Source organism: Podarcis cretensis (genome assembly GCF_951804945.1).
Source record: "Podarcis cretensis genome assembly, chromosome: 6".
Lineage (NCBI taxonomy): Eukaryota > Metazoa > Chordata > Lepidosauria > Squamata > Lacertidae > Podarcis > Podarcis cretensis.
The window spans coordinates 97,328,103-97,350,014 of NC_137175.1; the positions used below are offsets into that span (position 1 = coordinate 97,328,103).

The 21,912-nt window shown below is 45.6% G+C and overlaps 1 protein-coding gene across 1 annotated transcript in view; it reads right to left on the minus strand.

The window, feature by feature from the left end:
- Nucleotides 1-2,241: 2,241 nt before the first annotated feature.
- Nucleotides 2,242-21,912, minus strand: part of PAPPA2 (pappalysin 2) — a 119,997-nt gene continuing 100,326 nt past the window's right edge. The window contains exons 21-22 of the mRNA XM_079981035.1: nucleotides 5,212-5,310; nucleotides 2,242-3,881 (exon numbers count right to left, since the gene is read on the minus strand). Coding sequence (XP_079837161.1) covers nucleotides 3,807-3,881; nucleotides 5,212-5,310 — 174 coding nt within the window. The 3' untranslated portion in view covers nucleotides 2,242-3,806. The remainder of the gene's footprint in view (nucleotides 3,882-5,211; nucleotides 5,311-21,912) is intronic.

Below are 21,912 nucleotides of genomic sequence, written 5' to 3' on the forward strand. Positions count from 1 at the left end.
CCCTTATTATAATGGGACCATTTTTATGAAGATAATGTCCCAAATCTAGAGCTGGTTTTGTGCTTTGGAGCACCTGCATGTGTCATTGGATGTGTTTGACTGGACCAATTTTTGCTGTCAAACCTTTTAAAATAATGATAATGATGATATTAAAACACGTCTACAGTCCACACATAGAGGTTCTTTGTTAGGTGCAGCAGCTCTAAGCAATAATCAAAACTAACTTTTGCATAAACCTCTGACAAGAAGAAGCCTTTTCCTGGCTTAGAAATTAGACATTATTTCAAAAGGAATATGGTCTGCCAAAGCTGTTCTCTTAGTGTCTCACAGCAGCTTCGAATGGTACCTTGCTGCAGAGGAATAGGAGAAGCTTCCTGTTCTTCCACAAAAAAACACATCTTACTCAAAACCTTCATTGCCTCCCACCTGGGAGACATGTTCATTATCTCTGTGCCAACGGCTTGCATGGCTCTCATCATGGAAACGATCTGGAGTCTGAATTTTGGAAGTGATGCTGGTGTAGAGGAACAGGAAGCACACTGAACTTGTGCAACCTGTGCTTGTGTAGCACAAGAGCATCCAAAGCAACTCTACGCAACTTGTTCTTTTGTACCCAGACGAGAAACAGCTTCCTGGCATTTTCTCTTCCCTTTACAGGCAGTGAAATGGTGCACCTAAACAAATTGGAAGTGCTGGTGACAGGAATTGTCATCTCTCTCGGGAACTCATGCTGAGTTTGTAAAATGAGCTATGCTGCTTCAAATGCCACCCTCCTATTCAGCCAAGTTCCTTCCTGACCATCAGCTTCTCTGATGGGCTGAAAGCCAGCCCTCACTCTCTGGTGAGTCATACATGTGTTTCCAGACATGTTACTGTCTCACCCATATGTTACATGTTCAGGTGTATGGGGGGAGCCAACAACCCTGGATGCACATCTAAATGTAATCATAGAATTAGAGTTCTGAGGGTCACCTACTCTTAAGCAGCCCTACTAATCACTTTTGTGGTTCTGTTTAGGTTTTTTTTAAGCTACTTCCGGTCTACATGATTGCAGGAAGGCTCCACCAACATGTTCCTCCCCTTGCCTGACTCTCCCATGCAACTCCTCTCGCCAACCATTTCATCTCGGCTACCTCCAAAACTCAAAACAAGCCTGGCCTGCAAGGGGCGTGTGGGGCTTTCTTGAAAAAAACTGATGGGGAAGGGGAATGCTATGTGCATCATCCCTTCACTCCTGCTATTGCTATTGATTGCCAAACACACGTTTTCCTGTTTAGCGTGCAGTTTTGCCCTTATTAGCATTTAGGTCATGAGTATTTGTTACATGCATCACATAGCATTAGGCAATTCCAGTCCAAATCATACAGAACGTCCTACGGTGAGGTCCAGAACCTTCTGAGCCAGTGTCTTCCAACAAGAGTGCCTGGCAGAAATTGCTTATTTTCAGAGTATTTTACAGCAAGGGTGTGCCAACCACCGAATGGTACGTAGGTGCTAGTTTTAGGCAGAAATTAGGAAGAGAAGGATGAATGAGCTACATGCCCTTTAGGGCACACATCACGGTGTGTCTCAGAAGTGGCAACTGGCTTTTGGTGTGCGTAGTGCTGTTCCCAAGCCACCTGCAGCTTGTGACATTTCAGAGGTTTATTTTATGCAGGATTCAACAACTGCTTGGTGGTTAGATGCAATGCATGCATCTCTGGGCAAAATGTATTTTATATATATGTATTTATATATAAAAAAGAGCAGCTGCAGGTTAGCCTACACTGCCTTAGGAACAGGTTGGGTGGGAAGTTTAACTCCTTCGCTCCCTGCCCCAGGCCCAACAAAAATCTCTGAAGCCGCCAGTTGCATTTCAAGGGAAGCCTTAGCTTGTGCCATTTGGAGCTTTCCCTGAAATGCGAATGTCGGGCTTCACCACTGCCCTGTGAAACTAGAGGGCAACCTATCCGACCATGCATTCCTGCAGCTGTCTCTGGTAGTAAGCCAGCTCTCTTGCGTGGTGTGTGTGTCTTGCTCTGCCAGGACTGATCTTCTCACTGTGAGAACGCAGTGGTAACACTCTGCAGAATAAAACTTGAGAACCACTTGTCCAGAGCAAACATATACCACATGGTGTTCTGGAGCAGTAAAGTATCACAGTGCTGTGTGCATTCTAGAGCAGGGATCACAACAAAAACGGATTTCTTTTTGAGGGGGTGGACAGGCAGTTCCTTCATCTGTGGAGGGTTTTTCTTTTCCTTTTTGAATGTGTGTGGGGTGCTTAGGCATGCTGTGTGTGTTTGTGATTGAGAAATACATTTGGGCAGAGAAAGGGAGAGTTGCATATGTGGTCTGCAGGTGGGTGTGGCAGAAAAGGAGAAGTAATTGCGTATGATCTGTGAGAGATGTATATGGTATATGTTTGAGCATGGCACCAGCATGTGTGTGTCAATATTGTGTTGTTTCTGGAATCAGCAGCAGCAGAATGTACATGACTCCCCGTTGGAACGACTATACTCCCATGGCAGCCATTTTTGTGACTGGTGCCCACAGCACTAACTTGGATTTTGAAATGTGCCTGCAAGTCCAAAAATGTTGGTGACCCCCGTACTTCAGCAGTAAAAGCCCACAAAAGTTGCCCATTAGACTATGTGAAGCACCTCTGGGTCCCCTGTTGCAGGATTGGAAGAATCTCCCACCTGTGTCCAAACAGGAAAGCTTTTTAGAAAGCTGCATCTTTCTGGACACAACATGGCAAACACACTCCTGGATGGGAGGGAAGGCTAGGATAGCAAAACTGAAGACGAGTTACTTGTAGGCTTGTTTGCAAGTCTGCCCTGATGTATGGACCCAGTACAGTAATGTTAAGTTACTTTAAAAACAGTGTTCTTTTTAATGTTCAAATGTGCAGATTTTCTGTTGTAGCCTTTGGCCTTTATAGGTACCAATTATCTGAGACTGGTGGGGATCTCCTGTTACGCTGAAGTACCCATCTTGTGGCCAGTTTATGCAGTGGGCAGAATCAAATGGTAAAGCTTTTCCTGGACTGCACCACCAATATTCTCTACCCATTAGGAAAAACAAATAGAATGTCAAGGAGAAGGGGGGCTGTGTGGGGCTGGAGGGGGCCTTCAAACATGCAATCTTACACCAGAAAAACAACAACAACAACAACAACATTACTACTTGACTCTGCCGTTCGCATAAACCAAAAATCCCTCTGCATCTGACACCAAGTTTTCTGATGTCCCATACTTCACAGCAGCACGTTTTAGCTTAATGATCAGCAAATAAAAATATAATATAGATTTGTAATAAAATTATGCTTAAATATTTGCAGACAAATCACTTTCCCCTCTCTTCCCACCCCCACCCCCCGCATTTGCAAAAAATCAAGCCCTAGACAGTGAATGAGGGTAGCTGGGCAGACTGACAAAATTCAGAGCAAAGACAGTTGTAGGTGGCAAACCATTTATACAGTAATGCACTGAAGGCAGCCTCAGGGGCCTGAACCAGAGCCAGCTTGCCGGCAGAGCTGACAAGGCTGTGGAACAGGCCCTTGGCTGGCACCTTGATTCCGATGGGAAAGAAGCTGAACGGGTGTTGTAGGGCTCCCTCTCTGGCACTTCTTTCCCTCGCTTGCTCTCTGCCTCCTTGTCATTGCTTATTTCTTCCATACGCGCTTATGCCTTCTATAGCACCAGGTCTCTGTGCCCCTGCATTCCACTGGAGTCCTTCCCATCAGCCCTGCGTCCCACTCCTCCTCAAGCCTGTGTCGTATCCTCCACTCGCTTCCCAGACGGCACAAGCGGCTCTGGCTGCTGTCACTGGTTCTCTTCTGCGGCTGGGTCTCGACAGGTGCACTCGTCCCGGTCACAGCCAATAGGAAATACGACCACCTGGGGAGAGTGGGCAAGAAGCTTGCTTAGGGAACAGAGTGCACCCACCTGAAAGCAGGTCCCTCACTTGGTATTGAAAAAAGCCAGAATGAAAAAAGCAGGCAAAATTAGTGGAGATCTGGCATGCCTTCTCTGGCCTAGAGCCTTACACAAACCAGATTCAGTGCACTAAGTGTTTGCTGTTCTCTTGAAAGCTTTTCAGATTTTGTCATTCTGACCTGATGAAAGGGCTATTTGAGCTATTTGGCCTTTGAGACCAAACTCTTTGTCTGACCTGAATCAGTTCAAATAAAACAAAAAAAAAGAGGGATTGACTGGGTATTTTGCAGTGATGCACGATGTCTCACTCCAGCCCTACAGAGTCAACCCTTCTCAGCTGTTTTGTTTGGCTGCTGCTCAGAGGAAGCTTCACCACCACTGTGTTTCCTCAAGCCATTGACCTCTGCCATCCAGCAAAACTCTTCCCTCCATCACCAAGATGTCAAGAGGGGAATGGGCTCTGCTCTGGGCACAAGACCCCAAGAGCTATACTCCCAAACCCTTCTCTTCTTCCTGAGTGATGGAACGAAAAATGATTCAAGATGCACTACAAAAGAGGATGGAAGAGAATCATAGAATCATAGAGTTGGAAGAGACCACAAGGGCCATCGAGTCCAACCCCCTGCCAAGCAGGAAACACCATCAGAGCACTCCTGACATATGGTTGTCAAGCCTCTGCTTAAAGACCTCCAAAGAAGGAGACTCCACCACACTCCTTGGCAGCAAATTCCACTGTCGAACAGTGCAAGAACCAGACTTGCACATATCTGGAGCGAGGACTGACTCGAGATCTTTTGTACAGATAACATGCAGGTGGCAAGAGAAAATGGTCAAGAAGAAGGAACTAAGCTGAGTCCCAACCCAAAGGAGGATGGCCATATATGATTTACAGGACTGCAGAATAACAAAAGATCCCGGCCAACATTTAAGACCAACCTGGTGTTAAAAGCCAACAGGCTGGGGTTCCCATTAGAACTATAATTCCTCTTTTAAAATAGCTGCATGGGTTGCCAGTTTGTTTCTCGGTCCGATTTAAGGTACTCACACCAATGTTTAAAGCCCTAAATGTATTGGGTACCAATATCTTCTCTACAGACTTTGGTGTTAAGATCAGCAGAGAAGGCCCTCTTGGTAGCACCCTCAGATGTATTGGGGGGGCAGGGGGAGACCTGGGAGAGGTCATTTTCTGTGGGGTTAACAGCAGCTTAGGGAGGTGGTTGGGAGAATACAGACTGGCAGGGCAAGGGTTAAGCACTCTCCGAAACTAATGGACCCCCAACATCCCACCTACCTTCCTGGAGGAGACAGTGGAGGAGCAACAGTCCCCTCCATCGTACTGGCAGTAGGCCCGGTTGTTGGCAGTGTCGCACCAGCCATCAGCTTCAAAAGGCTGGAAAAAAGAAAAGAGCATTGAGTGAGCAGGAAGACAGAAGAGGAGACTGCTCTGGGGTCAAAAACAATGAAAATACTACTGACAATGAGAATAACTAGATATAATAATATATGAACATACTGCATTTATTTGACTACAAATTACATCTCACACCTCCCAGAGTCACAAAGTTTCTTGTAACTTAAGTGAATAAGCTGAGCAGTAGTCTAAGACAGACTTCTTCAACCTGATGTCTCCCAAATGTTTTGGACCAACTCCCATCATCCCTCATCACTGGACCATGCTGGCCAGGGCTGATGAGAATTGCCGCAAGGAAGGTCATTTCAATAGAAAGATTAAAGAAGCTCCAAGGTCCACCAGGCAATTCCTTGAAACATTGTACAATGGCATTTGCAACCTTTACGGTCCCAAATAATCCTGGGAATCAAAGTTACTGCACACATGCCAGGATTTTATGCAAACAGAAAAGGAAACTGAACTCAAAATTCAGTTTCCTAAGAGTCTTGGCATTATTGTTTTTATGGCTGCAAATATGTTTGTAATGCATGGCCAACTAAGCAGAATAAGCTACGTTGTAAAATATGCTGAATTTTCAAAGTTCTGCATGTTGTAGAATTCAGTTTCGCTTGGCACAGAATTTTTGTTTGTTATATTTTTCTTCAACCACAGACTAGCCCTCATGATTCTTTACCAAAGACGTCTTAGCACTTTTGTCAAAGAGTATTGGGTGATTACTTTTGTCAAAGAGTATTGGGACGCAGGTGGCGCTGTGGGTTAAAGCCTCAGCGCCTAGGGCTTGCCGATCGAAAGGTCGGCGGTTCGAATCCCTGCGGCGGGGTGCGCTCCCGCTGCTCGGTCCCAGCGCCTGCCAACCTAGCAGTTCGAAAGCACCTCCAGGTGCAAGTAGATAAATAGGGACCGCTTACCAGCGGGAAGGTAAACGGCGTTTCCGTGTGCGGCTCTGGCTCGCCAGAGCTGCGATGTCACGTTGGCCACGTGACCCGGAAGTGTCTCCGGACAGCGCTGGCCCCTGGCCTCTTGAGTGAGATGGGCGCACAACCCCAGAGTCTGTCAAGACTGGCCCGTACGGGCAGGGGTACCTTTACCTTTACCTTTATTGGGTGATTGCTTTAGACTGATGGAGCAGGTTTACGTTACTAGTTTTAGGGCCAATGATAAGAAAACAGCGCTTCTCATATAAGTTTACACGCCTTTTGGTTAAAAGGAAAGCCAGAGTGACACACAGATAGATAGATAGATAGATAGATAGATAGATAGATAGATAGATAGATAGACAGACAGACAGATAACAATCTACATTTTACACACATTACTGAAGTAATCCTCACAAAAGCCCTGTAAGGTGACTATTATCCCTGTGCATTGAGGGCGAAGGGATCTAACACTAAGTGATTGTGGTTTGTCCAAGGCTACCTCATACGCTCATAGCAGAGACGAGATTTAAACCATCACCCTCCCAGCACACTCTCTCACAGAGCAATCCTACACATGCCTACTCAGAAGTAAGCCCTTTTGATGAGGCTTCCTACCAGGAAAGTGAACACAGGGCTGCAGCCTCATTATTACACCAGCTAGGCAGCATTCTGCCTCCAACAGCAGCTGATCAGATGTCCCTGGCCAGCTTCCAAGGAGAAGTATGAGACAAAGAAAATCCCCTGTGCTACAACACAAAACAATCTGATCAACAAAAGGCAACATGTGGGCTAATAATGCATTGGCAATATTTATGAAACACTATCAATTGTTTCTTAATTCATAAACAAAAGCCATATAATATGTGCAAGAAGTCACGGACTAACAGAAGTCAAAAGAATATTTACATCAACAGGAATGCTTAGAATGGTGTGTAACCACAAAGAAACACTGAAGTTGAGGCAGAAAGCCTTTCCACAGTTCATATCTATATCAAAGTTTGTTTGAGAATGAAGTGGGGCCGGGTGGTACTGTAAGCACAGCAGCAACAAACAGCAAACAGAACAGTTCTTCCAGGATAATGAACTGCTAAAATGATATTTCTCCATCAGCAAGTTAATAGTCCTCAAAGGTACAAGTTAATAGTCCTCAAAGGTACATCCTGTCCCCCCCTGACAGGATGGCTCAGTTGGTTAGAGTGTGGTGCTGATAATGCCAAGGTTGCAGGTTCGATCCCTGTATGGGACATCTGCGTATTCCTGCATAGCAGGGGGTTGGACTAGATGATCCTCAGGGTCCCTTCCAATTCTGTGATTCTATGACTGGTACATAAAGTGATCGTGGATCAGCTCTCACGCAAAAGTTGCTGTTTGTTGCTGCTGTGCTTACAGCACCACCCAGCTCCAGTTCATTCTCAAACAAACAAACTTTGATATAGATATCAACTGTGGAAAGGCTTTCTGGTTACATAAATATTGCCAATACATTATTAGCCCACCTGTTGCCTTTTGTTGATCAGGCAGCTTGCATGCAGAGCAAGATTAATACAGCTGGCTGCCTCTGCCACTTGCCCTCCAGGCAAATGTGGCTTCTAGCAACAGTCATAAAGGTTTGCAGTTAAGCTGCCCTGACTACCACTGATGTCAGTTTGCTGAATCCTTTTTAACAGCCATATAAGCAGGAGGCCAGGCTTGTCCTAATGGAGTCCATATGTTAAAAGTGTGTATTGTGTGTAGTACTTTCTTTTGTGAAGAAGACTTCAAAAAGTCAAGACTCAGTACAGGCAAATACCATCAAACAAACAAAGAAATGTTAATAAATCTTACAATTAAGAGTGTGTCCCTTCGAATCTACCCTATGATCTTGGATATCTGTAGAGCATCGTATACCTGTGCATACATTCAATGTACATTAGGAGGAAGAGCCAAACACAGGTGCTGTCTAGCTCCTCACATTTCTTTCTAGGAATACACGATTAGATGGTCACTGAAATAAACATTCCAGAAGGATTATTCAACTCCCAACAGCTTGTACAAAATATCTGGCACCCAGGCCCTATTTTCCCTTTCCAGCTAGCCCTTGCAAGAATTCCTGACAATGCTTGTCTCCCGCTTATTGAAAATGACAGAATCAGGCACACAGAGTGCTTGGGATAATTGTCAGCACCAGGATAGCAGGCAAAGAAGAAAACAGCATAACTAGATACAGATAGGTAGCCGTGTTGGTCTGCCATAGTCAAAACAAAATAAAAAAATTCCTTCCAGTAGCACCTTAAAGACCAACTAAGTTAGTTCTTGGTATGAGCTTTCGTGTGCATGCACACTTCTTCAGATACACTGAAACAGAAGTTTCCAGACCCTTCTATATAGTGAGAAGGTGGGGAGGGGTATTACTCAGAAGGGTGGTGGGATTGGGTGATTGGCAGATAGCTGTGATGAGCCTGTTGACGACTCTTAACGACTGCAATAGGTCTTACAGGAAAAAGCAAGGGGTGAGAAGGTGAAAAATGGCTTTGTCATGTATAATGAGATAAGAATCCAATGTCTTTGTTCAGACCAGGTCTCTCCATGGTTTTAAGTTTGGTAATAAGTTGCAATTCAGCAGCTTCTCACCTAAGAGATCTACAGCAAACCTTTTTAGAACTAAAATACCCAGCAGATGAAGTCAGACAACAGATCAACAGAGCCAGACTGATACCCAGAGAGAACTTGCTGCAAAACAGACCCAAAAAAGAAAATAACAGAACACCTCTAGTCATCACATACAGCTCCCAAGTTAAAACAGTACAACGCATCATCAGAGATCTACAACCTCTCCTGGACAATGACAGTTCTCTTTCTCAAGCTCTGGGAGGAAGACCTTTCATTGCCTACAGAGAGCCACCCAATCTTAAACAACTCCTAACCCACAATAATACTACAACCAGACTCAACACGGACACTGGCACCAGAGCCTGCAATAAACCCAGATGCCAACTTTGCTGCCACATACACCCGGACGACACCATTACTGGCCCCAACAACATCACACATACCATCTTGGGACTATTCAATTGCTCATCGTCTAACATTGTGTATGCCATCAAATGCCAACAATGTCCTTCAGCTCTCTATATTGGACAAACAGGCCAAACCTTACGCCAAAGAATAAACGGACATAAATCTGACATCAGGAATCACAAGACAGAGAAACCAGTAGGAGAACACTTCAATCTCCCAGGACATTCTATACAAGATCTCAAAGCAGCTGTTCTATTACAAAGGAATTTCAGAAATAGACTGGAAAGAGAAGCTGCTGAATTGCAACTTATTACCAAACTTAAAACCATGGAGAGACCTGGTCTGAACAAAGACATTGGATTCTTATCTCATTATACATGACAAAGCCATTTTTCACCTTCTCACCCCTTGCTTTTTCCTGTAAGACCTATTGCAGTCGTTAAGAGTCGTCAACAGGCTCATCACAGCTATCTGCCAATCACCCAATCCCACCACCCTTCTGAGTAATACCCCTCCCCACCTTCTCACTATATATAGAAGGGTCTGGTGACTTCTGTTTCAGTGTATCTGAAGAAGTGTGCATGCACACGAAAGCTCATACCAAGAACTAACTTAGTTGGTCTTTAAGGTGCTACTGGAAGGAATTTTTTTATTTTGTTTTGAGCATAACTAGAGAGAGGGATAATCTGGGGACCATCTCCATATTCCCCCCCACACACTTTTTTGCAGAGTTCAACGTGGCAAGGATTTTTCCTCTATCCGTATCATGACTCATTGGCAAAACCAAAAATACACTTTTTATCAAGTTTCCATATAATTATTGCAAACAATTGCCTGTTGCCCCGGATGCTAGTCCAAAATGACTTCCAGATTAACATCTGTGGAGAGGAGGTGCTGGGTTGGGGCGAAGATGGTTTGTCCTCATAGTATATACATATGACCACTAATTGCTCCTCTCCCAACCACTTCAAGCCACCAAAAGCATATCCAAGCTGGAACAAACACGGACTCATAAGACAGCTCTGGAGAAATATGACAAGTCATGTTAAAAATTATTTGGGGTGGGGGTGGTTGGTAAAATATGAGAGAGGCTGGCAATTTGGGTTGAAGCATCCTGAGAGAGAATGGATTCCAGTCAGTTTGCAATGCAAGATGCCTGCATTCTTGGGTGGTTCCTCCCCCTCCAATTGCAGCCCCATAGAAAAACAGCCCACAATATTCAGTAGGTCCAGACTAAAACTCTCTGGAGAGGCTTTTTGTGCTTTTCGTGTACAGCAGGGGTGTGCTGGTGGAGAGTAGGGGAATGATCCATTGCAGGAGATGGCCTTCAGCTCACATAAGATTTGGTAAAAGTTATTGTGCTCTTTCATTATTTCACTGCTGGAAGATCTAGGGAGAGTTTTAGTATAGCATCCTAGCTGGATAGGTATGAATTCAGAGAGCATTTTTTCCCCTATTTTCTCCTCTCCCTTCTATACATGCCTCATCTTCTGAAACTACTAATCCCAACCTTTGCCAGAAGACCTCATAACCAACAGCCACGCATCTTGCTACCATATGTGAGAACCTGTTGCTCAGTGCAGACAGATGGAACAAATTGTTCTAGAATAAGGACCAGTTTCTTCTCTCACCCTTCACCTCCCGTGTCTGGCTTTAAAAACAGGACCTACTTCTTCCACCAAGTGCTTGCAGAGTTCCGATTCAGAACTGCAGAGAAAAAGAGGACCTCCAAGCTTTCAGCAGAAGCGAATCCCAGCTTTCATGCCCAATCCCACATCAAGCAGAGGAAGTCCTGAATTGTCTTTACCAAACACAGCAGCCTGCCAGACCTCCTTCAAGACTTCCTTCATGCCATGGTCACCTGCTCATCTGTAGGTTGAAGCAGGTAATGAAACTCTTGGGAACTGTACAGGAATTAGATTCCTGGTTTTCATGCTGTCGGTGTGCCACATGGTATTTGTGAACTTTTTTGTGGGCTACCAACTTTTGTGGACTTATCTGAATGGCTATAATTATTTCCAACCTGTAGTATGAAAAAGGGAGGCACAGTTCAAGTGGTCTGCAAAATATTCTGAAATCTCATTATTACAAGTCACTAAGAAGTTATAGTTGTTTTTTTTTGTTTGTTTTGGAGCCAGGCCTAGCACAGTCTGGCAAGTGTGAATGACTGAGCACCAGCAGAAGGAAATCTATCTGGCTCAAATACCCTGGAAAAAAGTTCTGATAAGCACAGACTGGGAACATCAAGATTTCAACTCCTGGCACTTCGTAGATGAGACAGGCCCTCAGAAAGAAGCAAACATATGCTCTCTTGTGGTGAGTACCACATGGTGGTACTTTCAAGCAATGCACTGGCAGCACCAAACTGATGTGGCAAAAACTACAGATGGCTTTAGCAACAAGATCTCGCTTCTGTTTCATGCTGAGATATGATAATGCAAACCCAATAACTGGATTTACATATTTGAGTTCACACTACAAAAAGAAACACAAGTGGCCTATGAATGGCAGGAGGCCCGGGGGGGCGGGGGGCGGAGCAAGAAATCATGCAACTTTTCATGACCAAATTCACATGGAGCAGCTCACCAGCTGACACACATTGGAAGTTTGGAGGTGCCTGAGGCCCATGGCATAAAACAGCAGAGGCAAGTTTGTGGCTATGGGCTTCCAGCCTTACATCATTTCACTAGGCCTCTATGTGTACACCATTCTCTTTCTTACTTGGACAAACACACACACACACACATACACACACACACATTTGCCCATGCAAGTTGATGAGGCAATGAGCCCAAGATTTCTTGGCTGCTTCTGACTCCCCACTGGAAGATGACTAGGAAATGCAGCCTGTGAGACAAAATTGCCATGTTCGTTGTTTGGATTCAGTATTTTTCTTGGCCATCTGATGGCTGCAGAATTCCTTTCATTTTATCCTCTGCTTCTCACCTCCCTGCTGTCTTTTTTCACTCTTTCTGTGTTGAGATGCACAGGGGAAAAGGAAAATCAGGGACAACACAGAAGAAAATGAGAAGAGAAGATTACTGGGTGTTGCACCAAGGCTGCTGCACTGGGCACACAACTTGGGAGGCAACTGGAGATGGTGGAAGCTCCTCTATAAATCTGCGTATCAAGATTAACACCAGGCTTACAGTAACAATCTGCAAGAAACCTGTTCAGTGCCTGTTATGCAGTGGGACAATGTTTCAAAATAGCACCATCAGTAGATGTCTTCCCAATACCTTAATTGTAAGGCACAGGCTCTCTCCTTACAGATTGTAGGGCAACTACTACTCTGGATCCAGGACCTTCCTAGCTGGTCTCTAATCCAAGAAAAAAGAACTCCAACTTAATAACAAGAACTCTAACTTATTTAACGTTAGTATCATGGCCTCTAATCCAGGCATGGCACTTTCAGCAACTGCATTAAGTCAACAGCAGCCAATTCAGCAACAGAAATGCCGCCACTCGCGGCTCATATTTTTTGATGCAGCTCTCATTTGGTGAACAAATTGCCAGCCGAGTTGCCAATAATTTAACTTCATCTGTGACACTAAGACACAAGACTTCAGCCCTGTGCTGCTTTTAAGAGAAAGCTTTCCTCCTCCTCCTCAATCTGCCTTTTGCTCAAAAATGTCAAAGGTAGACGCACTTCCATGCAAGGAAACAGCCTCTGCCAAAAGCCAGGCAAACTCACAAAACTATCCGTAATCTTTTATGCCATTTTTAATTCGAAAAAGCTTAGAGCAATTTTTTTAAAGCACTCCCCCCTCCCCAAATTAATCTGCAGTGAAAAGAGTTATTAAAACACCAATTTAAAACACTTTCCTGGTTATTTATTTTGAAAGTAGCATAGATGAACCTGCAACACTGAACCAGCCTGAACAACCTAGAGCCAGCAGAGAGCAGCACTGGCAAAGCTTTTCGAAAAAGCGCCAGTCCTTTCCTAACAAAGTCCTTTTCACACAATTAGACTTAAATCACCCATGAACCTCTCTTGAAGTATTTGTATGGCTTTGTGATTCTCATTAACAGAGAACCAAGTGGAAGCATTTGTAATTAAAATGTGCTTTCCGGTCAATGCAGTCCTAAAGTAAGGTAGTTTTATTGCAAGTGGAAAAGTAGAATCATAGAATCATAGAGTTGGAAGAGACCACAAGGGCCATCGAGTCCAACCCCCTGCCAAGCAGGAAACACCATCAGAGCACTCCTGACATATGGTTGTCAAGCCTCTGCTTAAAGACCTCCAAAGAAGGAGACTCCACCACACTCCTTGGCAGCAAATTCCGCTGTCGAACAGCTCTTACTGTCAGGAAGTTCTTCCTAATGTTTAGGTGGAATCTTCTTTCTTGTAGTTTGGAGCCATTGCTCAGTGTCCGCTTCTCTGGAGCAGCAGAAAACAACCTTTCTCCCTCCTCTATGTGACATCCTTATATATATGTGAACATGGCTATCATATCACCCCTTAACCTCCTCTTCTCCAGGCTAAACATGCCCAGCTCCCTTAGCCGTTCCTCATAAGGCATCGTTTCCAGGCCTTTGACCATTTTGGTTGCCCTCCTCTGGACACGTTCCAGTTTGTCAGTGTCCTTCTTGAACTGTGGTGCCCAGAACTGGACACAGTACTCCAGGTGAGGTCTGACCAGAGCAGAATACAGTGGTCTGTATAGAGGGAAGGGCCTCCACCTTCATGGTAGAGATATGATTCTGACTAGAGCCAGCCTGGTTTAATGGTCAGAGTGTTGGACCAGGACCTGGGAGAACAGGGTTCGAATCTCCACTCAGCCGTGAAGCTCCCTTGGGTGACCTTGGGCCAGTCACCATCTCTTAGAGACTGAGTCTAACCTTCCTCACAAGCTTGTTGTGATGATGACATGGGGAGGGGAAGAACCGTGTCTGCCTCCTTGAGATCCCTGTGAGATAGATAAATGTGGTATATAAATGTGATTAATAATAAAATAAATAAATAAAAACCAGCGGTGTTTTGAGTCTTAGGCAATAGGCTGCTATTCTACCTCAGTTCTCTTTGGAAATTATTAGGTAGTGTAATGGTTCTAGGGGTTGCTCGTGCGTAAATCGGCGCCACGCTTGGCTGAGTTCCCTGGGTGAACCCTATTCTGTCCGGACAGCCACTCACCCGTGGCTGTCTCAATCGCTGGCAGAATCCGTCAGTGGGCCTTTCTTGAACTTCTTCCAGCAAAGAAGCTCTTTGACGCCTAGTCTCCGCCTACTCTCCCTGCGCGGAAGCCTTCTGCGCAGGGAGGGTGTGGGCAGCGGAGGACCCGTGCTCTCCCCGCTGGTCTCCGGCGAGGAGTCATGGAGCCACCTCACCAATTCCCCCATCTGCCCCCCTTCTCCACTAGTGTTACGCTGATTTCCTTCCCCAGAAGATGGGCTGCTTCTCTCCCTCCCGGGACGCTCTCCGGAATCCCTCTGGAGCCCTCCCTCTCCCTCTGGCTCTGATGGCAGTTCCCTGACAGGTAGCCACAGTGGGGACCAGCCATCATTTATACCTTTACAAGACCTCTGTGGGAGGAGTGAGTTCCAGTAGCTCAGGAATTTGAAACTGAATCACCAACATTCAAACACAAATGTCATCAAGGAAGGAAGGAAGGAAGGAAGGAAGGAAGGAAGGAAGGAAGGAAGGGGTGCTTTCTCATGGATTACTTCTGCAGATTTCTTTTCCTTCTCATTCTGCTTTTATCAGAATATGTAATAACACAGCCCAGCCCACACCTTTGCAAATGTTCACATCCTTAGTATCCCATCCATACCAGTGAGCAGTGCATGCTAAGTACCTATTGTGTTCATGCTCCTCACCACACGCTACCTGTCATACCTCACTGAGCATGCGCACAAAGTAACAAGCAGGGTGTGGTTTTTGCAGTTGTCCAGCCACAGGAAGTATCTGATGGGACACTTGTTGTGCATTTGTTGTGCATCACACTTGCTGCATCTGCACTTGGGTTGTTTGTTTGTTTGTGTGTGTGCATGCAAAATTTTTATTAGCTCATTAACGAATATACCAAAACATCATACAGGAAAAGGAAAACAAAGTTAAAGCTATACTTAAAAAAAACCATTAGAATTAGTTTATAACTCTTGTACCTTGTTGCACCATTTTTCAACCAAAAAGATCATCAGGTTGTTTCCCCCCACTAATTCTCACAATATTTGTCCATTTTACATCTTTACAACATCCCACCTATCCTTTCTTCCAAGGTGTTCTGATCAGTGGCAGAGCTTCATGCTCCAGTATGGCACAGGGTGGTGGAGAGCAGGCGGGGGCAGGGTTGACGCATGACGCCCAGCGCAGGCGGGGGCAGCCGCGATGGCACCACACTGGGATCCTGCTGCCGGGGGCAGTGCGCTCCCCCCGCACTCCTCTTCCTCCACCAGTGCTTTTGATTCCCCCCCCCCATTAAAATAAACAGTTCCCTAGTAGCTAGCTGTCAGGAACTGCTGAACTAATGACCTGTCTTCTAATAATATTTGATCCTTTATTAGCCCAAACAAAACGTTAAAAAATCCATTGACATCCTGCTATTATTTCAATATTTTTCCCCACTATATCAATCCAATTTTAATTTTTATTCTGAGACATGCGTGGAATCCCAGCATCAGACGCCTTGCACCTCCAGCATAAATCACTCACTATGCTGCAGTGGTGTTCAACACCAACGGAAGAGAAATTCATAAAAACTTTCTTTGAGACTCAAACTACCCAGGCTTTCTGATGGTGAGCAAGCCGCACACTAGTATTAAGATTTAAAATAAACAAACCCTATGCATAGTAAGATAGGCACCCCTCTTTTCATGAAAACAAAAGCAACACCCTCCCTGTATTTCCTGGAAATAAAACGGCTCAGGCAGCAAAGGATCCTTCGACGGTTAAGTCCAGTCGAATTCAACTTTGGGGTGCGGCGCTCATCTCTGCTTTCAGGCCAAGGGAGCTGGCGTTTGTCCGTAAACAGCTTTTCCAGGTCATGTGGCCAGCAGGACTAAACTGCTAATGGCTCAGGGGGCCACTAGGTGGCGCATCGGAAGATGGCTGACAATAACATCTCTCCGACCCACACGAGGTAATTTGGAGGCTATGATGGGGGTAATTAGCCTCCTTAACCCCCCCAGGATTGTGGGGGGGACGGCCCTTGCCTGCTGTGCCCTATACCACCCCCAAATTTGTGGGGGTGGGGGCACTAGGCACAAAGCCCTCCTGTGGGATTCGGGCACTCCTGGACGCCGTCCCTGATCCACGCCGCTAGTTGCAAGAATCTTCAAAAGAAACAATTTGGACAAGATAAATTGCACATACTTCAAGAAAAAAGGGGGAGTAAAGACTGCTGACAGAAGAGATCTCTGATTACAAGACAAGAATAAAACATGAGAAGATACGTCAAGATACGGTATGACAAATGACTGAGGGGGGAGGGGGAAAAAACCTGCCTTTCCTTTTTTTATGTGATTAAACAAGAATCCCCTCCCCTAACGAGTCAGAAATTAAGGACTTAAGCTATGGATTTAAGGCTGTGTTGAGATAAACTTTCGAACCAAAGCAATGTTTCAAGACGAAGCTGGAAAGCTAAGAGTTTTGGAATGACACAGTTAAAAATGCCGTCGCCATTTTGGGAGGCATTGTTGGAGCTCTTGGGTCTGGGAGGAGAAAGAGAGAAATCAACTTCTCGGTGGGACTTAAGAGTGACAAATGCCTAATTTATGATGGAAAGAGTGATGTTATCTACGAAGGAGATATATGGAAACATCTGGACTTAGTTTGGAGGAACGGGAAATCCACACAGGATTATTATATTTGCTTATCGGCTTAAGGAGACTAACAGAAGAGATCGTAAAGGAAAAAGAGAAATTATATGAACAAGATATGATGTGGAAACACCAAGATAAAACTGGATAGAATTATGAACTTTGTCTGGACTGATTGGGACTGATTTGGACATTAACGCAGTAATAAGAAGATGATCTGAATCCCCCTTTGGATCTTGAAGTATGGGTTCCCCCAACAAAATTTAAAAATTTGGCTTTGTAATTTGGAATGTATGCGATGTGATTTAATTTGATGTGATTGGCCAGTTAATAAAAATTATTTTTAAAAAAATAAAAAAAATAAACTGCTAATGGCTCAGGCATCCCCAGATGTGTCAAACTGAAACTGAGGAGGCATGGAAATAGCTCATCCCCACTCCCCAGCAAAGAAATACCACATGTTGCATCACAAACAAACAAACGAAACATAAATAGTTCTGCTTTGACACAGCTACACCTTTAGAGTTTTCACATCTTTACAGGACTAAATGGATTTTTTTCCCCTGGCAATGAAAAATCTGTATTAGCTGGGGAGGTGGGTGGGTGCATTGAATGCAGAGCTCAAGCATGGTGCCATATGGATTCCCATCCTCCTGCCCTCAAATGAGTGCCTGGGACACAGCAAATGGAAGAAAGAAAGAAAGAAAGAAAGAAAGAAAGAAAGAAAGAAAGAAAGAAAGAAAGAAAGAATGAATCTTGGTCTTTGTAATATTAAATGAATCGGAGTGCAAACAAGAGAGAAAACCAGAATGGGGAAGTTTTGGCCGGTTTCCTTTTGCCAAGGCTATTGTGAATGCAATGGCTGGTACTGCTGACTCCCTAAAATAAACCCCATCTGCCTCCAGTCAAGTGGTTTTGTTTTTTTACATGTGTGTGTTCGTGCGTGTAAGGAAACACCAAAGCTTTCTATCTGGATAACAAAACAAAACTGTAATTTGGCCTCTGATGAAGGATTTGTGGAAACAGGTCCAATGACCAGGAATGTTGTGGACTTCCAGATATAGCCATTATATGGCAGCGTATCAGATTAACCAGGGAATTTCATTTGGGTATTTTGTAACTTTGCAATGCCGTTGTTTGTTTAAAACCAGCTAACCAACCAACCTTGTGTAGTGGGGACGTTAGGAACATTTATTGCTCCATTTTCGTACCTCGCTTGAGTAATCCCTTACATTGGTTGTTGTCTCTGGTGTTTTTCACCTTTGGGGTAATGGTTTCATCTTGACAACACCAGGCTGGGTTGCTACCCACAGCAGTCGGCCTTTTTAAACCTTTGCCCAAGCCAACACTTGCTTAAATATGCGACAGGATAGAATGGGTTATGGAAAACAAGCCTCAAAGCCACAGGGGCCTCCTGGCCCATTTCGCATCTGGTTTCTGCCAAGTTTATATTGCAGGACTTTAAAAGGGAGGAAAAACCGTGCTGGATGGTAGATGGTGGAGGGGTTACAGCGCTTCTGACTGCTCCCTTCAGCTGAGGGGCTTATTTCAGCAGGAGGCAACCACTCCTTGGCTCCCATTCAGATCAAAACTTTAAAAAATGTCTACCTGTTTCTTCTGCCTACTTGATATTTGTCAGGAGAAGACACAAAAGGCTGCACAAATGCAAAGCAGCTAATGTAAATACTTGGGATTGACAGGGGAGGCAGAAGAAGCGCTGAAGCAAGGAATAAGAAAGAGGAGGGGGCTCTCAAGCTAAGCAAACACACTGAATGACTCTGGGCTCCTCCACTCTTCCACTTACTGGATAGGTTTTCTGTTCGCCCTGATGCATCCCCGGGAATCCTGGTCTTTAGTGCCAAAACCAGAGCAAACATCAATCTGCATAAAACCCAGTAGACATTTGCTCCAATTCAGCAGTAGAGATCTGGTTTTCCTGGGGGGAAGCAGCAGGGCAAGTGCAGGCCCAGATGATCCCTCAGACAGCAGTAAGCACTGTCACTCTGTGAGCTTGTTGCTGATCCTCCACTGGTGGATGATTTGCAGGAGAAGAGCACCAAGTGGCAGGTTCGTAACTCGTCCTCTGCAACCCCTCTCTCCAAAGCAGCTTCATGCTTGGTGGTGTCTAAGAAGTGCAGGGTTGGGGGTGGTTGCATTGTGGAAAGTGGCCGCCTGAGAGAAGATGAAGGAATTCCCTTCGACTCCTTCTGCACTAAAGATCTGCTTTGCAGCAGAAAAGCACCAACCCAATTCCCCCCAGGGTCACGTTTGCCACTTTCAGTGCGATGACCAGTGCCGGATTTTCGTATAAGCTAAACAAGCTATAGCTTAGGGACCCACTCTCTTGCCCCCCCCCCCAAAAAAATCACTATTAATATACTTCTTAATTGTATTTCAGTTCAACAATTAAGGTAAAGGTAAAGGTACCCCTGCCCGTACGGGCCAGTCTTGACAGACTCTGGGGTTGTGCGCCCATCTCACTTAAGAGGCCAGGGGCCAGCGCTGTCCGGAGACACTTCCGGGTCACGTGGCCAGCGTGACATCGCTGCTCTGGCGAGCCAGAGCTGCACACGGAAACGCCGTTTACCTTCCCGCTGGTAAGCGGTCCCTATTTATCTACTTGCACCCGGAGGTGCTTTCGAACTGCTAGGTTGGCAGGCGCTGGGACCGAGCAGCGGGAGCGCACCCCGCCGCAGGGATTCGAACCGCCGACCTTTCGATCGGCAAGTCCTAGGCGCTGAGGCTTTAACCCACAGCGCCACCTGCGTCCCAGTTCAACAATTACTTTGGTAAAATACATACAGTGGTACCTCGTGTTACATATGCTTCAGGTCATAGAATCATAGAATCCTAGAGTTGGAAGAGACCACAAGGGCCATCGAGTCCAACCCCCTGCCACGCAGGAAACACGCAGGTTATATACGCTTCAGGTTACAGACTCCGCTAACCCAGAAATAGTGCTTCAGGTTAAGAACTTTGCTTCAGGATGAGAACAGAAATCGTGCTCCGGCGGCGTGGCGGCAGCAGGAGGCCCCATTAGCTAAAATGGTGCTTCAGGTTAAGAACAGTTTCAGGTTAAGCATGGACCTCCAGAACAAATTACTTAACCAGAGGTACCACAGTATTTTGTTATGTGCAAATGGCTTCAGATACCTAGACACCCCCTGCCCTCTGTAGCTCTTTATTTCCTTTTAGCAGAAGTGTTATTCTACCACTCACAGAATCATAGAATCATAGAGCTGTAGAGTTGGAAGGGACCCAACTCTAGGGGTCATCTAGCCCAACCCCCTGCAATGCAAGAATCTAAAGCATCCACAACAGATGACCATCCAACCTCTGCTAAATCACCTCCAAGGAAGGAGAGTCCCAAAAGAGACCATTCCACTACAGTGGTGCCTCGCAAGACGAAATTAATCCGTTCCGTGAGGCTCTTCGTATAGCGGTTTTTTCGTCTTGCAAAGCAAGCCCATTGACAGCTTAGCGGATTAGCGCTATTAGCGGTTTAGTGGCTTTTAGCGATCAGCTGTTAAGCGGCTTATCAGCGGATCAGCTGATAAGCGACTTAGCGGCTTAGGAAAAGGGGGGAAAGGGGGGGGAACCGCAGGAACTCGCAAGACATTTTCGTCTTACGAAGCAAGCCCATAGGGAAATTCGTTTTGCGAAGCGCCTCCAAAACGGAAAACCCTTTCGTCTAGCGGGTTTTCCGTCTTGCGAGGCGTTCATCTTGCGGGGCACCACTGTATTGACAGCTCTTACTGTCAGAAAGTTTTCTGAATGTTTAGTTGGAATCTCCTTTCTTGCAACTTATAAATAATAATAATAAATTTTTATTTATACCCCGCCCTCCCCAGCCAAGACTGGGCTCAGGGCGGCTAACAACCAATAAGAAAAACAAGTTGATTAAAATACAATTTAAAAGATTAAGATACAACATTAAAACATTAGAATGCAGCCTCTTCACAGGAGGAGAAAGGAAAAAGGAAAGAGGGGGAGGGGGAGGGGATCAAGTTGGTTCCAAGCCAAACATCAGGTGGAACAACTCTGTCTTACAGGCCCTGCAGGAAGAAATCAGATCCTGCAGGGCCCTGGCCTCATGAGACAGAGCGTTCCACCAGGCCGGAGCCAGTGTTGAGAAGGCCCTGGCTCTGGTTGAGACTAATCTAACTTCCTTAGGGCCTGGGACCTCTAGGGTGTTGCTATATATGGACCTTAAGGTCCTCTGTGGGGAATACCAGGAGAGGCGGTCACTTAGAGCCATTGGTTTGAGTCCTACCTTCCAGAGCAAGAGAAAACAAGCATGTTCCCTCTTCCATGTGACAGCCCTTGAAATATTCAAAGCTGGCTATCATATCTCCTCTCAGTCTCCTCTTTTCCAGGCTAAACATACCCAGCTCCTTCAAGTGCTCCTGTAAGGCTTAGTTTCCAGACCCTTGATCATCCTGGTTGCTCTCTTCTGCACACGTTCCAACTTGTCAAAATCCTTCTTAAATTGTGGTGCCCAGAAACAGACACAGTATTCCAGGTGTGGAAGGCAGAATAAGGTAAAGGTAAAGGTACCCCTGCCCGTACGGGCCAGTCTTGCCAGACTCTGGGGTTGGTGCGCCCATCTCACTCAAGAGGCCGGGGGCCAGCGCTGTCCGGAGACACTTCCAGGTCACGTGGCCAGCGTGACATCGCTGCTCTGGCGAGCCAGAGCTGCACACGGAAATGCCGTTTACCTTCCCGCTAGTAAGCGGTCCCTATTTATCTACTTGCACCCGGGGGTGCTTTCAAACTGCTAGGTTGGCAGGCGCTGGGACCAAACGACGGGAGCGCACAGAGTGGTACTATTACTTCCCTTGATCTGGACACTAGACTTCTGTTGATACAGCCTAGAATAGCATGCACTGTATATGCTTTGCAGCTGAGA